This window comes from Salvelinus alpinus, chromosome 7, assembly GCF_045679555.1.
Source record: "Salvelinus alpinus chromosome 7, SLU_Salpinus.1, whole genome shotgun sequence".
NCBI lineage: Eukaryota > Metazoa > Chordata > Actinopteri > Salmoniformes > Salmonidae > Salvelinus > Salvelinus alpinus.
In genome coordinates this window covers 62,055,972-62,079,998 of record NC_092092.1, presented here as the reverse complement: position 1 = coordinate 62,079,998, position 24,027 = coordinate 62,055,972, and the positions used below count along the sequence as shown (strand labels likewise).

The 24,027-nt window shown below is 41.1% G+C and overlaps 1 protein-coding gene across 2 annotated transcripts in view; it reads right to left on the bottom strand.

The window, feature by feature from the left end:
- LOC139581435 (sodium-dependent phosphate transport protein 2A-like) overlaps positions 1–22,864 on the bottom strand; it is a 29,999-nt gene extending 7,135 nt beyond the window's left edge. The window contains exons 1-11 of one of the 2 annotated variants that reach the window (XM_071411195.1): positions 22,779–22,864; positions 16,386–16,466; positions 16,047–16,235; positions 14,012–14,161; positions 13,495–13,638; positions 12,433–12,544; positions 11,426–11,621; positions 7,090–7,185; positions 6,588–6,720; positions 5,776–5,943; positions 5,439–5,555 (exon numbers count right to left, since the gene is read on the bottom strand). In XM_071411195.1, coding sequence (XP_071267296.1) covers positions 5,439–5,555; positions 5,776–5,943; positions 6,588–6,720; positions 7,090–7,185; positions 11,426–11,621; positions 12,433–12,544; positions 13,495–13,638; positions 14,012–14,161; positions 16,047–16,235; positions 16,386–16,446 — 1,366 coding nt within the window. In that variant the 5' untranslated portion in view covers positions 16,447–16,466; positions 22,779–22,864. The remainder of the gene's footprint in view (positions 1–5,438; positions 5,556–5,775; positions 5,944–6,587; positions 6,721–7,089; positions 7,186–11,425; positions 11,622–12,432; positions 12,545–13,494; positions 13,639–14,011; positions 14,162–16,046; positions 16,236–16,385; positions 16,467–22,778) is intronic. The other variant, XM_071411196.1, reaches the window with a different exon arrangement.
- Positions 22,865–24,027: the final 1,163 nt, after the last annotated feature.

The window sequence follows — 24,027 nt, the reverse complement described above, 5'->3', positions numbered from 1 at the left end:
TCTCTGACTTTGGCGGAAGTCGTGACAATTACATTTACTTTTGTTACTTAAGTATATTTCAAACCAAATACTTTTAGACTTTTACTCAAGTAGTATTTTACTGTGTGACTTTCACTTTTACTTGTGTCATTTTCTACTAAGATATCTTTACTTTTACTCAAGTCTGACAGTTGGGTACTTTTTCCACCACTGACCAGTAGTCACCAGTCATCTGAAAGCCACAATCTTGTAGAATTTCCAGACACTCATTAGTTATTTCAACAGTGTAAAATACGAATGTACGATTATTTAAGTATTTGTATTTGATATACTTATTTTCTGTGTATTTAAGTATTTTCTAATACACAGCCCACTACAACTACTTAAATTAGAAGTAGGTTTAAATACATGCCAATACTTTCCAAATGTATTTGCAAATACATTCCAATATTCAACTACACTTGTATTTTCAAACAAACTTTGGCTAAATACTTATTTAACAATGTATTTGAAGGTAATTGAAATATAAGAAGAGAGAGAGAGAGACCTGCACACCGTCAACATGAGGAATAATCCGAAACTGAGTCTTAGATGCAAATAGAAATATGATATATTGGACAGTGGAGGCCGCTGAGCGGAGGACGGCTCATAATAATGGCTGAAACGGAGCAAATGGAAAGGCATTAAATAGATAGAAAGCGTGTGTTTGATGTATTTGATACCATTCCACCTATTCCGCTCCAGCCATTACCACAAGCCCGCCCTCCACAATTAAGGTGCCACCAACCTTCTGTGATGTTGTGATAATGTATACCAGTACATTGTTTGCATTATAATTGAAAGAACATTTCCCCAAAACATTTCCATTTCCATTTCCTAAAATTCTCCAGAGATCAGATATGAAATCGATATGAGGGGTTGATTTGACTTTCCATGTGTTAGAGCAGGAACAACTCTGATAGTTCATTGGTTGCTTGGTTATCCAACATTCTACAGGTAAATTAAGATAAAGACATCATCATTTGTGGTTTCACATAAAGAGTTCAGGATATTCAGAGGGCCCATGCAAAGTCCCACTGACACACAACATCTAACCAGGGCCTTTCCATAACTACCAACTCACTAAGACTATATTTGGATAGCAAATCCACTGGACAGAAAAACAGCTTTTCAGAGTACTGTACCTCCTGTCAGATGAAAACAGTACTTTATATGACAGCCTAGCGCGGTCATGTCTCTCTGCTGCCTAATCAGCATTCCCGAGAACATCCCAGTGATTGGTTGTCCTTCGCCAAAACCAAGATAAAGCCAGTTTGAGCCAGATGCTGACTGTATCTGATCTACTTTGCCTCATCACGCTGCTTGTATGGGTCCACGACCTATGGTTTATCTGGATGAAACCCTGTCTCTTTGTATGTTCATATAGAATATATGCCATTTAGCAGACTTTTTTTCTAAGCAACATAGTCATGCTTGCGTACGGGTGGTCCCGGGAATCAAACCCACTATTCTGGCATTGCAAGCTCCATGCTCTAGTTTCTGAGCTACAGAGGATCACATTTCCATGCTATTCTTCTGTAGTTTCTGAGCCAGCCTGCTGACTGTGACACTACTGAGCATTTAATGCTACCTCCTGTTTCTCTGCCCCCACAGCTGGGTCAGACTGGCAGAATCAGGGGCAGGGAAGACAGGTCTGCTGGCTGTCCTTTGGGGAGTAACAGGGGTTGTGAATATGTCTTCTGGGGTGATGTTATGAGATTTGAAGCCAGATGAGAGTGGACAGGTACAGTGTCAGTATGTTTTCACATCAGACACTCAGGAAATGGCCGGTATACTCCTCAATACTGTCCTGGGATTTGTTGTTCCCTTCTCGTGGCCACCGCCTATATCCACCTCCACAGAAAGGTGAACCAAACAGCCTTCTTCAGGAGCCGCAGGATGACTAGGTTAGTGACCAGCATCATTGTGACCTTCATCATTCCATGCACTCCTCACCATGTCATAAAAAAAGAAGCTCCCGCGCTCAGGTCTGTTCAACGCTGGTCCGACTAATCTGATTCCACGCTTCAAGACTGCTTCGATCACGTGGATTGGGATATGTTCCGCATTGCGTCCAACAACAACATTGACGAATACGCTGATTCGGTGAGCGAGTTCATTAGAAAGTGCATTGGCGATGTCGTACCCACAACAACTATTAAAACATTCCCAAACCAGAAACCGTGGATTGATGGCAGCATTCACGCGAAACTGAAAGTGCGAACCACTGCTTTTAACCAGGGCAAGGTGACCGGAAACATGACCGAATAAAAACAGTGTAGCTATTCCCTCCGCAAGGCATTCAAACAAGCTAAGCGTCAGTATAGAGACAAAGTAGATTTGCAATTCAACGGCTCAGACACAAGAGGTATGTGGCAGGGTCTACAGTCAATGGATTACAAAAAGAAAACCAGCCCCGTTGCGGACCAGGATGTCTTGCTCCCAGACAGACTAAATAACTTCTTTGCACGCTTTGAGGACATTACAGTGCCACTGACACGGCCCGCTACCAAAACCTGCGGACTCTCCTTCACTGCAGCCGACGTGAGTAAAACATTTAAACGTGTTAACCCTCGCAAAGCTGCAGGCCCAGATGGCATCCCCAGCCGCATCCTCAGAGCATGCGCAGACCAGCTGGCTGGTGTGTTTACGGACATATTCAATCAATCCTTATCCCAGTCTGCTGTTCCTACATGCTTCAAGAGGGCCACCATTGTTCCTGTTCCAAAGAAAGCTAAGGTAAATGAGCTAAACGACTACCGCCCCGTAGCACTCACTTCCGTCATCATGAAGTGCTTTGAGAGACTAGTCAAGGACCATATCACCTCCACCCTACCTGACACCCTAGACCCACTCCAATTTGCTTACCGCCCCAATAGATCTACAGACGACTCAATCGCAACCACACTGCACACTGCCCTAACCCATCTGGACAAGAGGAATACCTATGTGAGAATGCTGTTCATCGACTACAGCTCAGAATTTAACACCATAGTACCCTCCAAACTCGTCATCAAGCTCGAGACCCTGGGTCTCGACCCCGCCCTGTGCAACTGGGTACTGGACTTCCTGACGGGCCGCCCCCAGGTGGTGAGGGTAGGAAACAACATCTCCACCCCGCTGATCCTCAACACTGGGGCCCCACAAGGGTGCGTTCTGAGCCCTCTCCTGTACTCCCTGTTCACCCACGACTGCGTGGCCATGCACGCCTCCAACTCAATCATCAAGTTTGCGGACGACACTACAGTGGTAGGCTTGATTACCAACAACGACGAGACGGCCTACAGGGAGGAGGTGAGGGCCCTCGGAGTGTGGTGTCAGGAAAATAACCTCACACTCAACGTCAACAAAACATAGGAGATGATTGTGGACTTCAGGAAACAGCAGAGGGAGCACCCCCCTATCCACATCGACGGGACAGTAGTGGAGAAGGTAGTAAGTTTTAAGTTCCTCGGCGTACACATCACAGACAAACTGATTTGGTCCACCCACACAGACAGCGTTGTGAAGAAGTCGCAGCAGCGCCTCTTCAACCTCAGGAGGCTGAAGAAATTCGGCTTGTCACCAAAAGCACTCACAAACTTTTACAGATGCACAATCGAGAGCATCCTGTCGGGCTGTATCACCGCCTGGTACGGCAACTGCTCCGCCGACAACCGTAAGGCTCTCCAGAGGGTAGTGAGGTCTGCACAATGCATCACTGGGGGCAAACTACCTGCCCTCCAGGACACCTACACCACCCGATGTCACAGGAAGGCTATAAAGATCATCAAGGACAACAACCACCCGAGCCACTGCCTGTTCACCCCGCTATCATCCAGAAGGCGAGGTCAGTACAGGTGCATCAAAGCAGGGACCGAGAGACTGACAAACAGCTTCTATCTCAAGGCCATCAGACTGTTAAACAGCCACCACTAACATCGAGTGGCTGCTGCCAACATACTGACTCAACTCCAGCTCACTTTAATAATGGAATTGATGGAAATTGATCAAAAATGTATCACTAGCCACTTTAAACAATGCCACTTAATATAATGTATATGTATATACTGTACTCCATATCATCTACTGCATCTTGCCATCTTTATGTAATACATGTATCACTAGCCACTTTAAACTATGCACTTTTATGTTTATATACCCTACATTACTCATCTCATATGTATATACTGTACTCGATACCATCTACTGCATCTTGCCTATGCCGTTCTGTACCATCACTCATTCATATATCTTTATGTACATATTCTTTATCCCTTTACACTTGTGTGTATAAGGTAGTAGTTGTGGAATTGTTAGGTTAGATTACTCGTTGGTTATTACTGCATTGTCGGAACTAGAAGCACAAGCATTTCGCTACACTCGCATTAACATCTGCTAATCATGTGTATGTGACAAATAAAATTTTATTTGATTTGAATGCGCTGGGAGTGGCAGCCATCTTTGTGGGGGATAAGGCTATGAGAGGGTTCTGGGAATCCAATTGGAGAATTGTTGGATCTCTGACCTACAGCTGCTTGGATCCATTCCTCTACGCCTTCATCTCCAGAAACATCCAGCCAGAGAACAGTATGATTCCAGTGTGACTTCCTGGTCACTGATCCACTGAAGATTTACACCCATTTATTGTTATATCAGCTAATGGAATATTCCCTTTGATTTAAGAAACGTGATTTATGCTGTACCTTAATGGGATTAGCATAACTGGTTTACCTGATGATAACCCAAAAAATACCTATTAATCCATTGTTCATGTTTTTGTAAATATTCAAACCATATATCAAATGAAGATGCATGAGGAAGTTTAACTCTGGCTTCATCAAACTATGTGATGTGAAGTGGGTCAATGTTTATCTGATTGTACTTGTTTAACTGCCTGCTGTCTTTCTACGGTATATTAACATGCTATCTCACAAACCACAGGGGTTTTAGTCTGGACCAGCATGTCAGCAATGAGATAAAACTAGAATGTATGTCTCTGTGTGAGTTCATAGATTGTGTTTGTAGGCTACGTATTTCAGGTATACATCAATGTTTTTTCTGAGAATAGATTTCATAACCCAAGTGAATCTGTTAGTCTTGTTCAAACTATTGACCTTTTCTTCTCCCCCCTGAACAACTGATTTGAATAAACCAAATTGATAAATGGCCTTTATCTATGATTATTCTGTCTATAATTTCAATCATTACAGAAAACCTACAAATGTTGTTTTAATTGTTATTCATGCAAGAATGGGGTAGGTAGATGTTCCCCTAGACAGAAGTCAGAATGGGGTAGGTAGATGTTCCCCTAGCCAGAAGTCAGAATGGGGTAGGTAGATGTTCCCCTAGCCAGAAGTCAGAATGGGGTAGGTAGATGTTCCCCTAGCCAGAAGTCAGAATGGGGTAGGTAGATGTTCCCCTAGCCAGAAGTCACTCACCTATAAGTGGTGTCAGGGCAGAGGTGAACACAGAGCTGCTCTGCACTACAAAGGTCATCCCTGCTCCCACAAACATGGCCAGGTAGCCCGCCAGCCAGCCAAACGGATACGGCAAGTCTACATTGAAATGGTTAGAGCAAGATCCTGATTAGGTCTGTCTGTCTACCTGTCTGTCTGAAAATCTTGCTAGTGGATTTCAGAAATAGGCAGGGTTTAGACATAATTAAGACTTTGTTGGTGTGGTAACTAGTGACGACCCTGATTAGGTCTGTCTGTCTTGGCATTCTCATATATTGTATGTAAAAAATCTTGCAATCTATCTCTGACCGGCGCCCACCTGTGTTGATGACCTTTTGGATGACCTTTGCCACTTGACCTTGGAGGAGGGAGTTGAGCAGCTTGACCAGGAGCACCAGGCAGGTGCAGAGCAGGGCCAGGGAGCCGGCCAGGAGGATCAGCCCCACCGTCAGGTCTGACAGATCGGCATCAGCAAACAGATGCCTACCTGGAGGAAACCAGGAGCACCAGACAAATAATTCACAATAATGTGCTCGTCTGCAGTTCAGTTGGTAGAGCATGGCGTTTGCAATGCTAGGATAGTGGGTTCGACTCCTGGGACCACCCATATGTAAAAAATGTATGCACGCATGACTGTGAGTCTCTTTGGAGATAAGTGTCTGCTAAATGGCATGTATTATTTTCTCTATACAGATGTAGGATCATAATTTGAGCAGTCTTTTTTGTTGAAAATGTTCCTGCACAGCAGGAAATGCAAACTTGTAGTGTATTCAAGGTTTTAAAATGCTTCTAAAGTTTGTAATTTCCATTTTAAACATGTCAGATTTGATTTGCCCTAACAGAAAATGCGCTACAAAAAATATCCATTAAATATAATCCACATAATAATTCACATTTCTTGTTGCTGCAGGATTCTTGTCCTGCTGTAGGAAACTAGCTGAAATTGAGATTCTACATCTGTATAAAGTTCTTATTCTACTAAAACAATGAAAATGAACTATAAATAACCCAAATCTAAAAAATAATCTAATAACCTCTAAATAAATAATAATTAAAATAAGTGTGATGTCAAAAATAGTACATAACACAGTGGTATGTAAGTTTAATGTATGTCATTTATGTTGGATTTACATTTCTGGATGTTAAACTCGGAGGAGAGATTCTGAGTGGTCCAGGTGATGTCACCTTCCTGCAAGCAGAGATGGGCGGAGCTACAGTTGTCAGAACCAGTGATGCTGATATTCATAGAGGACTGAAGAGAGGACTGATGGGAAAGAGAAGGGGAGAGAGTTTAGAAGCATATGAGATAGATAGCAGAGAGAGTGCAAGGTAGAGAGAAGATAAACATAGCAAACAGTATGCCTTATGTCTTATCATTCACAGACAGTATATTCATAAATCACTGTGATAGTGACAGTGAAAGTCTCATCAGCGACAGAGCTTATCGCACCAAAGCCTTAACAGCTGGTGGGGGTGACAGGCTCAAGAGTGACGGTGGTGACAGTCATGATGATGATGACGGTGTTGGCCGTGACAGTGTTGAGACCGTGACGTGGTGAGGCAGAGGATCTGTGGGTGACAGTGATGACAACGATGACAGTGTTGAGACAGTGATGGTGTTGAGGGTCTGTACCGTAACTAGCCCGGTGTGGCACCACTTCTTCACTAGGCTCCTGTTCCTCATCCTCTCATCTCCCATGGCGATGCCGGTGATCACCTGCCTATCCAACTGATGGAGACAAGACAGAGTGGTTGAATACTTTTATTTTATTTTAGTCATTTAGCAGACTCTCTTCTCCAGAGCTACTTACAGTTAGTGCATTCATCTTCAGATAGTTGGGTGGGACAAACATATATCACAGTCATGGTAAGTATATTTTTGTAGTGGATCCGAGCTTTGAGTGAAAGCCATTGGAGTGTGCGGAGGAGCGGGGTGACATGGGAGAACTTGGGAAGGTTGAACACCAGCCCGGCAGCAACATTCTGGATAAGTTGCAAGGGTTTGATGGCATAAGCAGGGAGCACAGCCAACATGTTTATGACAGGTATTCATTAGGTGTTATATTGACTGTTTTTTTTATATTGTATTATGAGTTTAATGACTGATTAATACCTGTATGATAAGTTTAATGACTGATTAATACCTGTATGATAAGTTTAATGACTGGTTAATACCTGTATGATAAGTTTAATGACTGATTAATACCTGTATGATGAGTTTAATGACTGATTAACTTATTGTCAATATGGGGACGCTGTTTTCACTTTGTAAATAAACGTTCCCAAATTAAACTGCCTCATACTCAATTCTTGCTCGTACAATATGCATATTATTATTACTATTGGATAGAAAACACTCTCTAGTTTCTAAAACCGTTTGAATTATATCTGTGAGTAAAACAGAACTCAAGTTGGAGCAAACTTCCTGTCAGGAAGTGAGAAATCTGAAATCAGGCACTCTGTTCCAGGGTCAGTTAATTAATTTGCAATTATTCTATTGGTCGACATGCACTGCATACGATTTCCCCTAGATGTCAGTAAGCAGTGAGGATTTGAATGGTGTTGCTAGGTAGATCTGAGGCCGTATAAATGGTCTTGGAACGAGGGGTGCACCCTTTTCAACGTTCGTCATGGTGCAAAGCAGACCTCAGGATGGCATTCTGAAAAGCTCACGTTATCGGCGTTAGATATATCCGGCTCTGATTTTATTCGATATAGGTGTTCAAAACATCATAACGTAGTTATTTTAAACCGAGTTATATCAGTTTATATGAGTATATTGCGATTTTCGGAATTTTCTTTGTGCTGCGTTTTGAAGTGTTGGGCATGTCTGGGCCACATAGCTAATGTTTGCTGCTAATTACACGGTTGAAGACGACATTCTACAGCCGAGCAACGATTATTATGGACAAAGGACAACTTGCCCAAGATTCTGATGGAAGCTCAACAAATAGTAAGAAGTCTTTATGCTGTTAATTCGTATTTATGTTGAAAAATGTTAAACAATAATTCCGCCATTAATTTCGGCACGGTCTCGCTGTAACGCACGCTGTATGTCGTAGTAACGTTAATTTTAAAAATCTAACACAGCGGTTGCATTAAGAACTAATGTATCTTTCATTTGCTGTCCAACCTGTATTTTTTTGTCAAGTTTATGATTAGTTATTGATTAGATTAGGTGCCTCTCCCAAGATTTCTCCCGACATTTTGTTGGCAGCTTGGCTACTATTCTCATTGTATAACCACGATTTGTGCCGCTAAATATGCACATTTTCGAACAAACAATATATGTATTGTGTAATATAATGTTATAGGACTGTCATCTGAAGAAGTTTGAGAAGGTTAGTGAAAAAATAAATATATTTTGCTGGTTTATTTGTTATCGCTATTGTTGGCTTGAATCAATGCTGCTGTGTGGTTGGCTATTGTAGTAAGCTAATATAATGCTAAATTGTGTTTTCGCTGTAAAACACTTAAAGAATCTGAAACATTGGCTGGATTCACAAGATCTTTGTCTTTCATTTGCTGTACGCTGTGTATTTTTCATAAATGTATTTAGGTAATTCACGTTGCTCTCTGTAGTTATCTTCTACTTGCTACTCATCCCGGATCCAGGAGCACCCCGTCAGTAAAAAAGCTGACTAGCATAGCCTAGCATAGCGTCACAAGTAAATACTAGCATCTAAATATCATTAAATCACAAGTCCAAGACACCAGATGAAAGATACAGATCTTGTGAATCCAGCCATCATTTCTGATTTTTAAAATGTTTTACAGGGAAGACACAATATGTAAATCTATTAGCTAACCACGATAGCAAAAGACACAACTTTTTTTTCCCAACATTTTTTTCCTGCATGGGCAGCTATCACAATTTCGACCAAATAAAGATATATATAGCCACTAACCAAGAAGAAACTTCATAAGATGACAGTCTGATAACATATTTATTGTATAGCATATGTTTTTTTAGAAAAATGTGCATATTTCAGGTATAAATCACAGTTCTACATTGCAGCTGCAATCTAAAATAGCGTTGGAAGCAGCCGGAATAATTACAGAGACCGACGTCAATTACCTAAATACTCATCCTAAAACATTTCTAAAAAATACACAGCATACAGCAAATGAAAGACCAACATCTTGTGAATCCAGCCAATATTTCAGATTTTTCAAGTGTTTTACAGCGAAAACACAATATAGCATTATATTAGCTTACCACCATAGCCAGAAACACAAGCAATTTACCAGCAGCACAGGTTAGCAATCGTAACAATACAGCAAAAGATATATAATTTTGGACTAACCTTGATATACTTCATCAGATGACAGTCCTGTAACATCATATTACACAATGCATATAGGTTTTGTTCGAAAATGTGCATATTTAGCAGCACAAATCGTTGTTATTCAATGTGATCAGTGGCAACAGGTCATGCATTCTGGCCGGCGCCATCTTGGAAAGGCACCTAATCTAATCAATAAATAATCGTAAACTTGACAAAAAAATACAGGTTGGACAGCAAATGAAAGATGCATTAGTTATTAATGCAACCGCTGAGTTAGATTTTTAAAATTAACGTTACTAGACATACAGTGTGCGTTACAGCCAGACTAGTGCCGCAATAATGGCGGACAAATGCGTTTACATTTTTCCACATAAATACGGAATAACATCATAAATAGCTCTTACTTTTGGACGAGCTTCCATCAGAATCTTGGGCAAGGTGTCCTTTGTCCAAAAGAATCGTTGCTTGGTTGTAAAACGTCATCTTCAACTTCGGAATTAGCAGCTAACAATAGCCATGTGGAGCAGACATGCCCAAATCCTCAAAATGCAAAACGAAGGAAATTCCGAAAATAGCAATATACTCGCATAAACTGATATAACTCGGTTTAAAATAACTTCGTTATGATGTTTCTAACACCTATATCGAATTAAATTACAGACGGATACATCTAAGGCCGATAACTGAGCGTTCCAAAATTTCATCCTGAGGTCTTGCTTCGCGTCATGACGAACGACAAAAAGAGAGGTCCCTTCGTTCCTTGGAGCTTTATAAGCTCTGAGATCTACGTAGACACTCCATTCCAATTCTCATTGGTTACTGACATCCAGGGGAAGGCGGGTGCAGTTCATGTCGACCCATAGGATACATACAGAGTTTTAAACTGATCTGAGAACAGAGCCTCGTTTTCAGACCTTCGCAGTTCCTGTCATGATTTTTGCTGCAGAACGAGTTCTGTTTCACCCACAGACAAAATTCAAACGGTTTTAGAAACTAGAGATTGTTTTCTATCCAATAGTAATAATAAAACGCATATTGTACGAGCAAGAATTGAGTACGAGTCAGTTTAATTTGTGGAACGCTAAATGTCGAAGTTGAAACAGCACCCCCTGATATGACAAAAGGATAATTATTCTAGTTGCTTTGGTGAGAGTTGTGATGGTGGCTGCAATGTAAAACTATGATTTATACCTGAAATATGCACATTTTTCAAACAAAACATATGCTATACAATAAATATGTTATCAGACTGTCATCTGATGAAGTTGTTTCTTGGTTAGTGACTATTTATATCTTTATTTGGTCAAATTTGTGATAGCTACCTATGCAGGAAAAAAATGGTGGGAAAAAAAAGTTGTGTCTTTTGCTATGGTGGTTAGCTAATAGAAATACATATTGTGTCTTCCCTGTAAAACATTTTAAAAATCAGAAATGATGGCTGGATTCACAAGATGTGTATCTTTCATTTGGTGTCTTGGACTTGTGATTTCATGAACATTTTATTATATGATATCCCTGTGGCTTTAGGCTAGGCTATGCTAGTCAGCTTTTTTGATGGGGGGGATCCCGGATCCGGGTTTGTGATACCTGTATGATAAGTTTCATGACTGGTTAATACTTTTATGATGAGTTTAATGACTGATTAATACCTGTATGATAAGTTTAGTGACTGGTTAATACCTGTATGATGAGTTTAGTGACTGGTTCGGTGATGACCTTCAGTAGCTCGGGGGCGTCCTCTCCAGTCTGGATGTTGAAGCTGGTGACCACGATGCGGGCCAGGTAGGTCATCAGCCCTGTAGCAACCTCCATCGGCAGCAGTACCAGCACAGACAGCCAGTTGAAACAGTCATGGATGGTAGCCCCAGCAAACGCCCTGAACACAGAGACAGAACCCAGTTGTGGGTTGGTTAATTGTGTGTTTGATCTCCTCCAATAACTTACCTTTGCAGTGTTATGGGTACTTGTACTGATTACTTTTAATAATATGCCCTTACGCATTACTTGTTTCGTCATATACTTATGTGACTGAGTTATGTGACTGAGTTATGTGATTAAGTTAGTTTAGTGAAAGTGTCCATTTCACTTTAAATTGACAATAAAGTGTTTTTACCTTTGAACTCTGAGCAGAAAGGTCCTTGTGATGACATGGGCAAAAGTAATACAATCTCCGTAGTGCTGGGTGCTTAATAAGTTTAGTGATATGGGGTCAACGGCTTGAGAAATGTCATTGCTGCTGTTGATAGGCTTATGTATGGTTAGATGATGTTATACTGTTAACATGACAGCACATGGACTGGAGAGAAGTACAGTTGTACAGTTCACTCTCCTCTCCTCCTCTCCTCTCCTCTCTCCTTTCTCCTCTCCTCTCTCCTTTCTCCTCTCCTCTCCCCTCTCCTTTCTCCTCTCCTCTCCTCTCTTCTCTCCTATCCTCCTCTCCTCTCCCCTCTCCTCTCCCCTTTCTCCTCTCCTCTCTCCTTTCTCCTTTCTCCTCTCCTCTCCCCTCTCCTTTCTCCTCTCCTCTCCCCTCTCCTTTCTCCTCTCCTCTCCCCTCTCCTCTCCTCTCCCCTCTCCTTTCTCCTCTCCTCTCCGCTCTCCTTTCTCCTCTCCTCTCCCCTCTCCTTTCTCCTCTCCTCTCCTCTTTCCTTTCCTCTCTTCCATTCCCCTCTCCTCCCACCCCCTTGTACCGTTTGAAGTCATTTCTCTCCCCTGCCTGCATCATGGCTACGATGGTGTTGGTGACCGATGTCCCAATGTTGGTCCCCATGATGATAGGAACGGCAGACCGGACCTCCAGCACTGTCAGAAGGAAACAGACAGACAGACAGACAGACAGACAGACAGACAGACAGACAGACAGACAGACAGACAGACAGACAGACAGACAGACAGACAGACAGACAGACAGACAGACAGACAGACAGACAGACAGACAGACAGACAGACAGACAGACAGACAGACAGACAGACAGACAGACAGACAGACAGACAGACAGACAGACAGACAGACAGACAGACAGACAGACAGACAGTTACACAACCTCCCATATTTATGTAATGACTTTGGCTTCTTCTCAGACTGCATAGTGCCATGATTATGGTAATGCTCGGGATTAAATATTATCAAACCTGACCCTTCCTATTTCAAAATGCTTTTAATGGAGGAAAAACTGAAGGTAATTTGCAGGTGAGTGGAGGCATCTCAGTTTTTAACTGAAGAACTGGCTTTATTATTGCTGGGGCCTATTATGCAGATGATGACCCTTTGCGCATTCACACATACATACAGCTCACAGACAGACAGGAGGCACAGGGAAGCTGAGCGGTTGTAATTGCCCATAAATCCCCTGGTGTCCTCTCTGAGATTGGCTGCTTAGACAGAGACAGTCCTGGCATACTGATGTACCATAGCCACTGGTCACATACACACAGTGAATGAGAGGTCTCTGTGGATAACCCCTATTAGCAGCAGACAGCCCACCCCAAGAGACTGTTATACATAACTAAGCACTGACAATGATGAGAGAGCTCCACCACTTTGTTTCAAATTCATAAGCATCTTGTTTTCACTGGTCCCTTTAATCCTATTCACTCAGTTCAGATTTACAAGCCATGTTTTCACCCTCATGCAGATCAACACAAGCCCAAAAACATGTATGCACAAACCCACAAGACGGCACGCACACACACACACACACGCCTGCACGAACACACACACAAACACAGAATCTCTCTCTCCAAGTACTCACATCCTGAGGAGACGAGGCTGACGATGATGGAGGTGGATGTGGAGGAGCTCTGGACCAATACAGTGACCAGTATCCCCACCACCAGCCCTGCTACTGGGTTAGACAGCACCGCATTGTCTTTGAAGATGTCCCCCGCTACCTTACCTTCAGTCACACACATACAGGATGTACAGCTCTTAACACATCTCCTACATCAGGACAATAGACAGGGTTTCCACCTAGTTCAGAGTTAGAGTAAACACACAGTTTACAGTACCATATCATGAATCAGTTTGTACCAATAGTATCAGTTTAGTTATGTCTAGTTATACAATAGTAATTGTCATCGACTCAACAGGTTTCAACAGGTTTTCACAGGTTTTCTCATCATAGTCATCAAAATGCACGAGTCAGTTAATCTGACAAAGCACATCCAGAGAGGACAGGACAGAGTGCAAAACATCCTAATTATAGTGAGACAGAAAATCCCTCATTACCAAATTAATCTCAGAGGGACAGTTGAGTGTAATCTACTCACCCCCAGCCAGCTGGAACGCTGAACTTAGTGTGTCTAATGAACAGACGAAGAAGAAGAGGAGGAGGAGGAGTAGAGGGATCTTGGAGCAGTTGATGAAAAATTCTCTGACTCTGTTGGGACTGAGCTCCATGTCAGGTTCTGCGGTGGCTGCTGATCAAAACAAGAGAAACAACCAGAGAACGAAAGAACAAGAAAGAAAAAGATGGAAAGAACAAATGCATTATTACAATGTTTCTTCCTGAAGAACAAACAAACATTTGTCCTAGTTTAGAAACAGTATCGCTTTGACAAGACAAGGCAACAACGTAATGACAAAATAAGCAACTTCTCTCCCCATTGTGACCTAATTTTTGTGTGTATGTACTGACATGTACTGTACGTATAAGAGATAGATGCACACACACACTCTTAACACACACTCTACACACATCCACACATTATTAATATTTAGTTGTATTGTTTCTTTATTTATTAATTGTGTACATTTGTGACTTTAGTTGTAGTTTTAGATATATACACATTATATACACTCAGTGGCCAGTTTATCACGAAAATGGATTGCTCGTAAAGACAGTGAGTCACGTAGCCGTGGCTTGCTATATAAAGCAGGCAGACAGGCATCGAGGCATTCAGTTACTGTTCGATTGAACGTTAGAATGGCCAAACGAGTGACCTAAACGACTTTGAGCATGGTATAATCGTTGGTGCCAGACACGCCAGATCGAGTATCTCAGAAACAGCTGCCCTGCTGGGCTTTTCAGAGGTTGAAGGAGAATGGCAAGAATCGTGCAAGCTAACAGGCAGGCCACAAACAGACAAATAACAGCGCAGTACAACAGTGGTGTGCAGAATGGCATCTCGGAACGCACAACTTGTCACGGATGGGCTATTGCAGCAGACGACCACACCGGGTTCCACTCCTATCAGCTGAAAACAAGCAGAAGCGGCTCCAGTGGGCACGTGATCACCAACACTAGACAATTGAGGAGAGAAAAAACCTATGCCAAGGCACATTGAAGCTGTTCTGGCAGGTCATGGTGGCCAACGCCCTATTAAGACACCTTATGTTGGTGTTTATTTTATTTTTGTAAGGTTCTGTATTTATTTTCTTAGTCAAACTTGTGTTCTGAACTTTTTGTTCATTGATTTCACCTGTGTTAGTTACTCACCTGGTCTCATCAGCTCCAGATTTAGTTCAGTTCATTCTGTTTGTGCCTTTGTGAGGTATTTTTCATCTTGACTCTACTAAGCCTTTTCCTAGATCGTTTGTGAGAACCTAGTTTTGATTCACCTGCCTGTTTGCCTACCTGTGTATGACCATTGCCTGCCTGTGACCACGACTCCTGCCTTCTGCGAAGGCGAAATTAACACCTGCCACGCTCAGTGCGTGAATCTACACCTTTTTCTCCCTGAGTATTCATGACAATTTTGGCAGTTACCTGTAGCAGCAGGCAACACAGAGAATGGAACAGCTGGAAAGGGGAAACGGCTTGAGTCGTAGAAAATGTAATAAAACATTGCGGATAAAATTCGGATGATCACTTCACTGAGAGCTTGGCCGTTTCTAAAAGGACAAATTTGTGTGTTTTTGGAGCCTTTGTTCATGTTTTGCCGGGGCCCCCATAATGCACAAGGAGGATGAGGAAGTGATTTGCTGTTTGGGATAAGTTTCTCAAAAACATGTGAAATCACAAAAAAGGTGTCTTGACCCTTCTATAACATAACATTGACATAAATGTGTTTGTAAAAAAAGGAACATTTTCCTTTCATGTTTTAAATGCATGTAAATTGTAAAGTATTTTTGTCTGTAATGTATTATTCACTGTGTTGGACCCCAGGAAGACTAGCTGTCAGCTTTGGTGTGGGCCACTTGGGATCCTAACAAAATAAAATAAAAAATGACTTACTAATAGGTTATCACAATGACTCTCCTCCACATTCACTACACAGTATCTCCTCTTGTAGGAGTGTTGATGTAAATATAGTATAATTGCATGCAGGAGTAAAATGTGTCTGAAACTTCAGAGTGCTGTACCTTGCTCTTTGGGGGGACTGTTCCCTTCCCTTTGTTTGGGGGAGGAGGTGGGTGAGGTTGGTTCATCCTCCTGGCTGTACCCCTCCAAGCTGCTGATGAGGTCCAGAGTGGACCCAAGGCCCGACTCCCTGTCCTCCTCCAGGAGATGTTTGGGACGCAGGGAAGCGGGAGTGCCATGGGTCCGTCCCCCTAAAACCACAGTTTATATTTCACTGAATTCAAACAATTAATTCTGAATTTGAGGTTGAAGATAAAGTCAGAGTTGTATTTATTGACAAAGTGCCTTGAATTCTCTGGGCACACTTTTTGATATGATAAAATATCACTCTTGGAATTTACCGTTGTAGTTGATCATAGGTTCCACGCTGGATGAAATTATTGTGATTAGACGAGAGGACATGATGACTTCACTGTATAGGGCTGTAGAGAAATAGTATTATATTATATTTGACCATTTGAAATAAATGAAAATGAAACACCCAGCAACAAAAATACACAGTACCAGTCAAAAGTTTGGACACACCTACTCATTCAAGGGTTTTTCTTTATTTTTACTATTTTATACATTGTTGAACAATAGTGAAGACATATGAAAAAACACATATGGAATCATGTAGTAACCAAAAAAGTGTTAAACAAATCAAAATATATTTTATAGTTGAGATTCTTCAAAGTAGCAACCCTTTGCATTGATGACAGCTTTGCACACTCTTGGCATTCTCTCAACCAGCTTCACCTGGAAGGCTTTACCAACAGTCTTGAAGGAGTTTCCACATATGCTGAGCACTTGTTGGCTGCTTTTCCTTCACTCTGTGGTCAAACTCATCTCAAATCATCTCAATTGGGTTGAGATTGGGTGATTGTGAAGGCCAGGACATCTGTTGCAGCACCCCATCACTCTCCTTCTTGGTCAAATAGCCTTTACACAGCCTGGAGGTGTATTGAGTCATTGTCCTGTTGAAAAACAAATGATAGTCCCACTAAGCGCAAACCAGATGGGATGGCATATCGCTGCAGAATGCTGTGGTAGCCATGTTGGTTAAGTGTGCCTTGAATTCTAAATAAATCACTGGCAGTGTCACCAGCAAAGCACCCCCACACCATCACACCTCTTCCTCCATGCTTCACGGTTGGAACCACACATGCAGAGATATCCGTTCACCTACTCTGCATATCAATAAAGACACGGCGGTTGGAACCAAAAATCTCACATTTTGACTCATCACACCAAAGACATATTTCCACCAGTCTCATGTCCGTTGCTCGTGTTTCTTGGCCCAAGCAAGTCTCTTCTTATTATTTGTGTCCTTTAATAGTGGTTTCTTTGCAGCAATTCGACCATGGAGGCCTGATTCACACAGTCTCCTCTGAACAGTTGAGGTTGAGATGTGTCTGTTACTTGAACTCGGTGAAGCATTTATTTGTGCTGCAATTTCTGAGGCATGTAACTCTCATGAACATATCCTCTGCCTCAAAGGTAACTCTGGGTAGTCCTTTCAAGTCCTTTCGAGTCTTAAAGTAATGATGGACTGTCGTTTCTCTTTGCTTATTTGAGCTGTTCTTGCCATAATATGGACTTGGTCTTTTGCCAAATCGGGCTATCTCCTGTATACAACCCCTACCTTGTCACAACACAACTGATTGGCTCAAACACATTAAGAAGGAAAGAAATCCCACAACTTAACTTTTAACAAGGCACACCTGCATGCCAGGTGACTACCTCATGAAGCTGGTTGAAAGAATGCTAAGAGTGTGCAAAGCTGTCACCAAGGCAAAGGGTGGCTACTTTGGAGAATCTAACATTTAAAATACATTTTGATTTATTTAACAGTTTTTTGGTTATTACATGATTCCATATGTGACATTTTATAGTTTTGATGTCTTCACTGCTATTCTACAATGTAGAAAATAGTAAAAATTAAGAAACCCCTGGAATGAGTAGGTATGTCTAAACTTTTGACTGGTACTGTATACCAACAACTGTCTATAGCCATTGTGGTCCTCTTTTGTAGGCAAGGGTAGCACGGCAAAAATAATTGACATGGGCGCTATTTGCCATACATTCAATTCGAACTCAAGATGGGAGCAGTTTAAAACTTCTTAAGACTAGGGGGCGACATTTTCACTTTTGGATGAATTGGTGCCCAAATTAAACGGCCTCGTACTCTGTCCTAGATCATATGATATGCATAGTATTATTACTATTGGATAGAAAACACTCTGAAGTTTCTAAAACTGTTTGAATTATATCTGTGAGTAAAACAGAACTCATATGGCAGGCAAACTTCAAAACAGGAAGTGAAAATTCTGAAATGGGTCACTGTGAAAGGCATCACCTATTCAATTGCCTTATATTTATGGATCTGTATTCACTTCATACGCCTTCCACTAGATGTCAACAGGCAGTAGAACGTGGAATGAAGCGTCTAGCCTGATGTGGGACCGAATGAGAGCCTTTGGAGTGACAGGTCAGGCATATTGCCAGTTCTTGGTCACGCACATTGGGAATGTCATGTCCTTGTCTGTAATGCGTTAGATAGACATGAAGAAATGCTCCGTCTGGGACGTTATTGGATATAAATGAGAAAAACATCCTGAAGATTGATTCTCAACTGAGTTTGACCAGTTTATTTGATTTGTAATATCACTTTTTGAAGTTTTCGTTCATTAGCGTAAAGTTCTATGGACACGTGAACTACACATGCTAGCCAAAGTTGCTAATTCGACAGAAGTAATGGACATTATAAAACAAAAAAACGATTTATTGTGGAACTAGGATTCCTGGCACTGCATTCTGATGAAAGATCATTAAAGGTAAGGGAATATTTATGATGTAATTTTGTATTTCTGTTGACTCCAACATGGAGGAGAATGGCTGAGCGCTGTCTCAGATTATTGCATGCTGTGCTTTTTACTAAAGTTATTTTTTAAATCTAACACAGCGGTTGCATTAAGAACCAGTGTATCTTTAATTATATGTTAAACATGTATCTTTCATCAAAGTTTATGATGAGTATTTCTGTATTTCACGTGGCTATCTGTAATTACTTTCGCTATTTTTGAGCCATTTCTGAACATGGCGCCAATGTAAAACCACGATTTGTGGCTATAAATATGCACATAATCGAACAAAACATAAATGTATTGTATAACATGATGTCATATGACTGTCATCTGATGAATTTGTTCAAAGGTTAGTGATTAATTTTATCTCTATTTGTGGGTTTTGTGAAAGCTATCTTTGCTGTGAAAAAATGGCGGTGTGTTTTTGGATATTGTGGTGAGCTAACATAAATATATGTTGTGTTTTCGCTGTAAAACATTTAAAAAAATCGTGCATGTTGGCTGGATTCACAAGATGTTTATCTTTAATTATATGTACAACATGTATTTTTCATCAAAGTTTTATGATGAGTATTTCTGTATTTCACGTTGCTCTCTGTAATTATTCTGGCTATTTTGGAGCCATTCTGAACATGGCGCCAATGTAAAACCACGATTTGTGGCTATAAATATGCACATAATCGAACAAAACATAAATGTATTGTATAACATGATGTCATATGACTGTCATCTGATGAAGTTGTTCAAAGGTTAGTGATTAATTTTATCTCTATTTGTGGGTTTTGTGAAAGCTATCTTTGCTGTGAAAAAATGGCTGTGTTTTTTGGGATATGTTGGTGAGCTAACATAAATATATGTTGTGTTTTCGCTGTAAAACATTTTAAAAATCGGACATGTTGGCTGGATTCACAAGATGTTTATCTTTCATTTGCTGTATTGGACTTGTGATTTCATGAAATTATATTATATTATATCCCTGTGGCGCTAGGCTAGGCTATGCTAGTCAGCGTTTCTGATGACAGTTATCCCGGATCCGGGATGGGTGGTCCAGAGAGGTTTTAATAAAGAAACAAAAAGGCCAACCCTCTGTAAGTCCTTCATTTATTGTGAATATGCCAATTCTAGTCACGAGCTATAAGATGAAAAAAGTCAACACTAGCTTTAATTCCAAGGTTGAGACATTAGACTGCAATACCTACATATCAGATAGACATGGAACAGGGACAAACACTGCCCTTACCTTTCGTAACCCTCTCTGCTTTCACTGTGTTCATCCTTTCACCAGCTAGCTAAAGAGAAGGTGCGATAGCAGCCAATTAAATGTGAACAAAGGCAGGCTACATTGTATTAACTGACAGCAGTCCTTGATGTAAAGGGTCAACAGTCCTCTGCTCTCTGGCAGTACTCAGATAAACTTGTCTTGTAGACATCATCCCTACCAGTAAAGGCCTTGTTAGATGAAGATAACACCTCTGTCCTCAGAAACATCACTCTCCTCAGAAACATCACTCTCCTTAGAAACATCACTGTCCTCAGAAACATCTCTGTTCTCAGAAACATCACTGACCTCAGAAACATCTCTGTCCTCAGAAACATCTCTGTCCTCAGAAACATCTCTGCCCTCAGAAACATCTCTGTCCTCAGAAACATCTCTGCCCTCAGAAACATCTCTGTCCTCAGAAACATCTCTGTCCTCAGAAACATCTCTGTCCTCAGAAACATCTCTGCCCTCAGAAACATCTCTGTCCTCAGAAACATCTCTGTCCTCAGAAACATCTCTGTCCTCAGAAACATCTCTGTCCTCAGAAACATCTCTGTCCTCAGAAACATCTCTGTCCTCAGAAACATCTCTGTCCTCAGAAACATCTCTGCCCTCAGAAACATCACTGTTCTCAGAAATATCTATGTCCTCAGAAACATCAATGTCCTCAGAAACATCAATGTCCTCAGAAACATCAATGTCCTCAGAAACATCTCTGTCCTCAGAAACATCTCTGTCCTCAGAAACATAAATTTAACATAAATGTCCTCAGAAAAATCACTGTCCTCAGAAACATCTCTGTTCTTAGAAACATCACTCCTCAGAAACATCTCTTTCCTAAGTTTCCCCTCTAAATTTCCTGTGCTTACGGTAGTCAGACTGCCGGCCGACACTTTCTACGGAAATCAGACTCCCTTCCTTCAAAGTTGTCTTGTTCTCTCTGTAGGGGAAAGCTTTTTTCATGTCTAAACTGTCGCTTAGAGGTTTTCAGATCGGGGACACCTGCAGAGTTGTTACCTCTAATGTGTTCTTAAAAGCCTAGAACCTTTTCTGTGACTGTGAGTTGAGTAATTATTTTAGAGTGACGGTAGCACTCAGATGTTCTGTTCCATCTTGCTGGTTGAGCTGTTTTCTGAGTGTGTGAGAAATCCAGGCACCAACAGAGTTACAGCAGGCTAATATATAAATCTACAGAAAGAAGTGAGTGCAACTCTGAATTCCTTTATGTGAGCGTGAGTGTGTGCGTCTGTGATCGTGTGCGCGTGTTTGCGCGTCTGCGGGTGTGTGTGTCCGTGTGTGCCTTCTAATTCTACCTACATGATGTACCTCTCCAAGATGAGAATTATTGCTATCCTCCCCTGTTATTGGTAATGGTGAGAGATTAGCATGTCTTGGCATGCACATTATTGTAGAAGTGTTTCAAAACATATGATATTGTTATTTACGTTAAAAGTTACTCCAAAATGACAATACATTATTTATCATTCATTTCTATTCGGCAAAGAATCTTCTGAAACACAACCAAAACAAACTGCAAATGCATCCAACAAGTTTGCAAAGTCACAAGCTTGATGTAGTCATTTTGTGCTAGGAATATGGGTGTGTATATGCGTGCGCGTGTGTGCACGTGTGTAAGTGCGTGTGAGTATGTGCGATTGCCTTCTAATTCTATCTACACGGTGTACCTCTACAAAATGCGAAATATTGTGAGGGTTTCTTGAAGCACAGCAAATCCCTTGAATCAATTATTAATAGGATATAATTAAGCAAGCATCATGATGGATGGGAGCTCTCCAAAGACAAAGCAATATGTATTCATTGGAATGGAGTTATGCATTTACATTTGTCATTCAAAATTGAATCATTTATGCAACTCATGTAATGTCTTTTGTATAAAGGTTGAACAGCTTCGAAACACTGGGGTTGCATACATGGTAAAGTAATGTGATGATCATTATCCTTAGTTTGTAGACTTACCTTTGGGCTTATCATAAAATTATACCATCACATCACTACATAGACCTTATAAAGTAGATCTCACATCACTACATAGACCTTATAAAGTAGATCTCACATCACTACATAGACCTTATAAAGTAGATCTCACATCACTACATAGACCTTATAAAGTAGATCTCACATCACTACATAGACCTTATAAAGTAGATCTCACATCACTACATAGACCTTATAAAGTAGATCTAGATCTTATAAATTAGATCTCACATCGCTACATAGATCTTATAAAGTAGATCTCACATCACTACATAGACCTTATAAAGTAGATCTCACATCACTACATAGACCTTATAAAGTAGATCTAGATCTTATAAATTAGATCTCACATCGCTACATAGATCTTATAAAGTAGATCTCACATCACTACATAGACCTTATAAAGTAGATCTCACATCACTACATAGACCTTATAAAGTAGATCTAGATCTTATAAATTAGATCTCACATCGCTACATAGATCTTATAAAATAGATCTCACATCGCTACATAGATCATATAAAGTAGGTCTCACATCACTACACAGATCTTTTAAAGTAGATTTTACATCACTACATAGATCTTATAAAGTAGATTTTATATCACTACATATATCTTATAGTAGATCTCACCTTGGTTTGTCCCTTAGCTTAATGTTCCTTTGATGAAGTGTGTCACTTAAAGTCACTCCCAAAGAAGAGACTCTTCATGAGGAAAATGAAGAACCAGTCGTATTATATACCAGCTGACTGAGTTTAACGTTTAAAAAGGGACACCACATGTCTTACTGATTAACTGGTCACATAATTGGGCCTCACACCATTAATCAATAACACCAATTGAGAACATTAATATCACATCACAAACTGAGGTATGCAGGATAGTGGCTGTTATGTTGTACCATTTTAGTTTATGTCATGGTTGAGCTGAGGTGGTTGTTCAATAGGGCATCATTTAATATAGACCCTCTGAGTGTAGATTAGAAACTGCATGGGAGGAGGATTTTTTCTATTTAATTAATAACTCAAATTATGTGCTTCTAAAAGCAGGGTAAATCTGACACCTAGTGGTGAGAGTGGAATATTCTAAAAGTTCTTCATTACGGACTGTCCGGTAATTCAAGGTGAGGTTTTCTCCACATTATGAATCTAGGATGCTTATTATGTATTTCTCATCAAACAGCACTGGTGACCTGAGAAGACTCTGTAGAATGAATGCTTTAATGTAATAAGATGTCTTACTGAAGATCTTCTGAACACACAGCAAGCGAGCGAGAGAGAAACGGAGAACATTCAGGGCCTCCCGTAAGTTCCCCGGGGTAAAGGCCTCCAGAGAGAGGGAGTTGTCGGATGTTAATTATTACTCTGTTCACAGAACTTTCATATCAGCAGTATTTTCACCCAGATCTTCTGAACCCAGGCCAGTAATAACCCCTGACAAACAAGAGAGAAACGGATTCAGTGTCTCCATTCCTCCTCAGGGGAGATGGGAAGGTCCCCCATGGAAGATACAGGATCATGATATTTGTAGGTCTTCAGCTGGTATTGAAAAGAGATTAAGATGGAGGTTAGCAGGTGGGAGAGAAATCCTGGATTTTAGCATCACACACAAACCCGTGATAGAGGCAGTCTGGCACAGGTCCAGGATCACCAGGTAAATCCTGGGTAATGTTGCTAATTCAGGCCAACTGTGCCAGCGCCAGGGCATTGTCTCTGCTGCCCAGCGTGGCACGGGGAGAAACAACACAGAGCACTAATAGCCAGCCATAACACATGCCAGCCAAACTACTGCTACCTTCAAACATGCCAGTGTAACACTGAAAACAGTACCAAGAGAACAGTGAAACATGCCAATTGACATTGCAACAACTTAAGGTAAAAT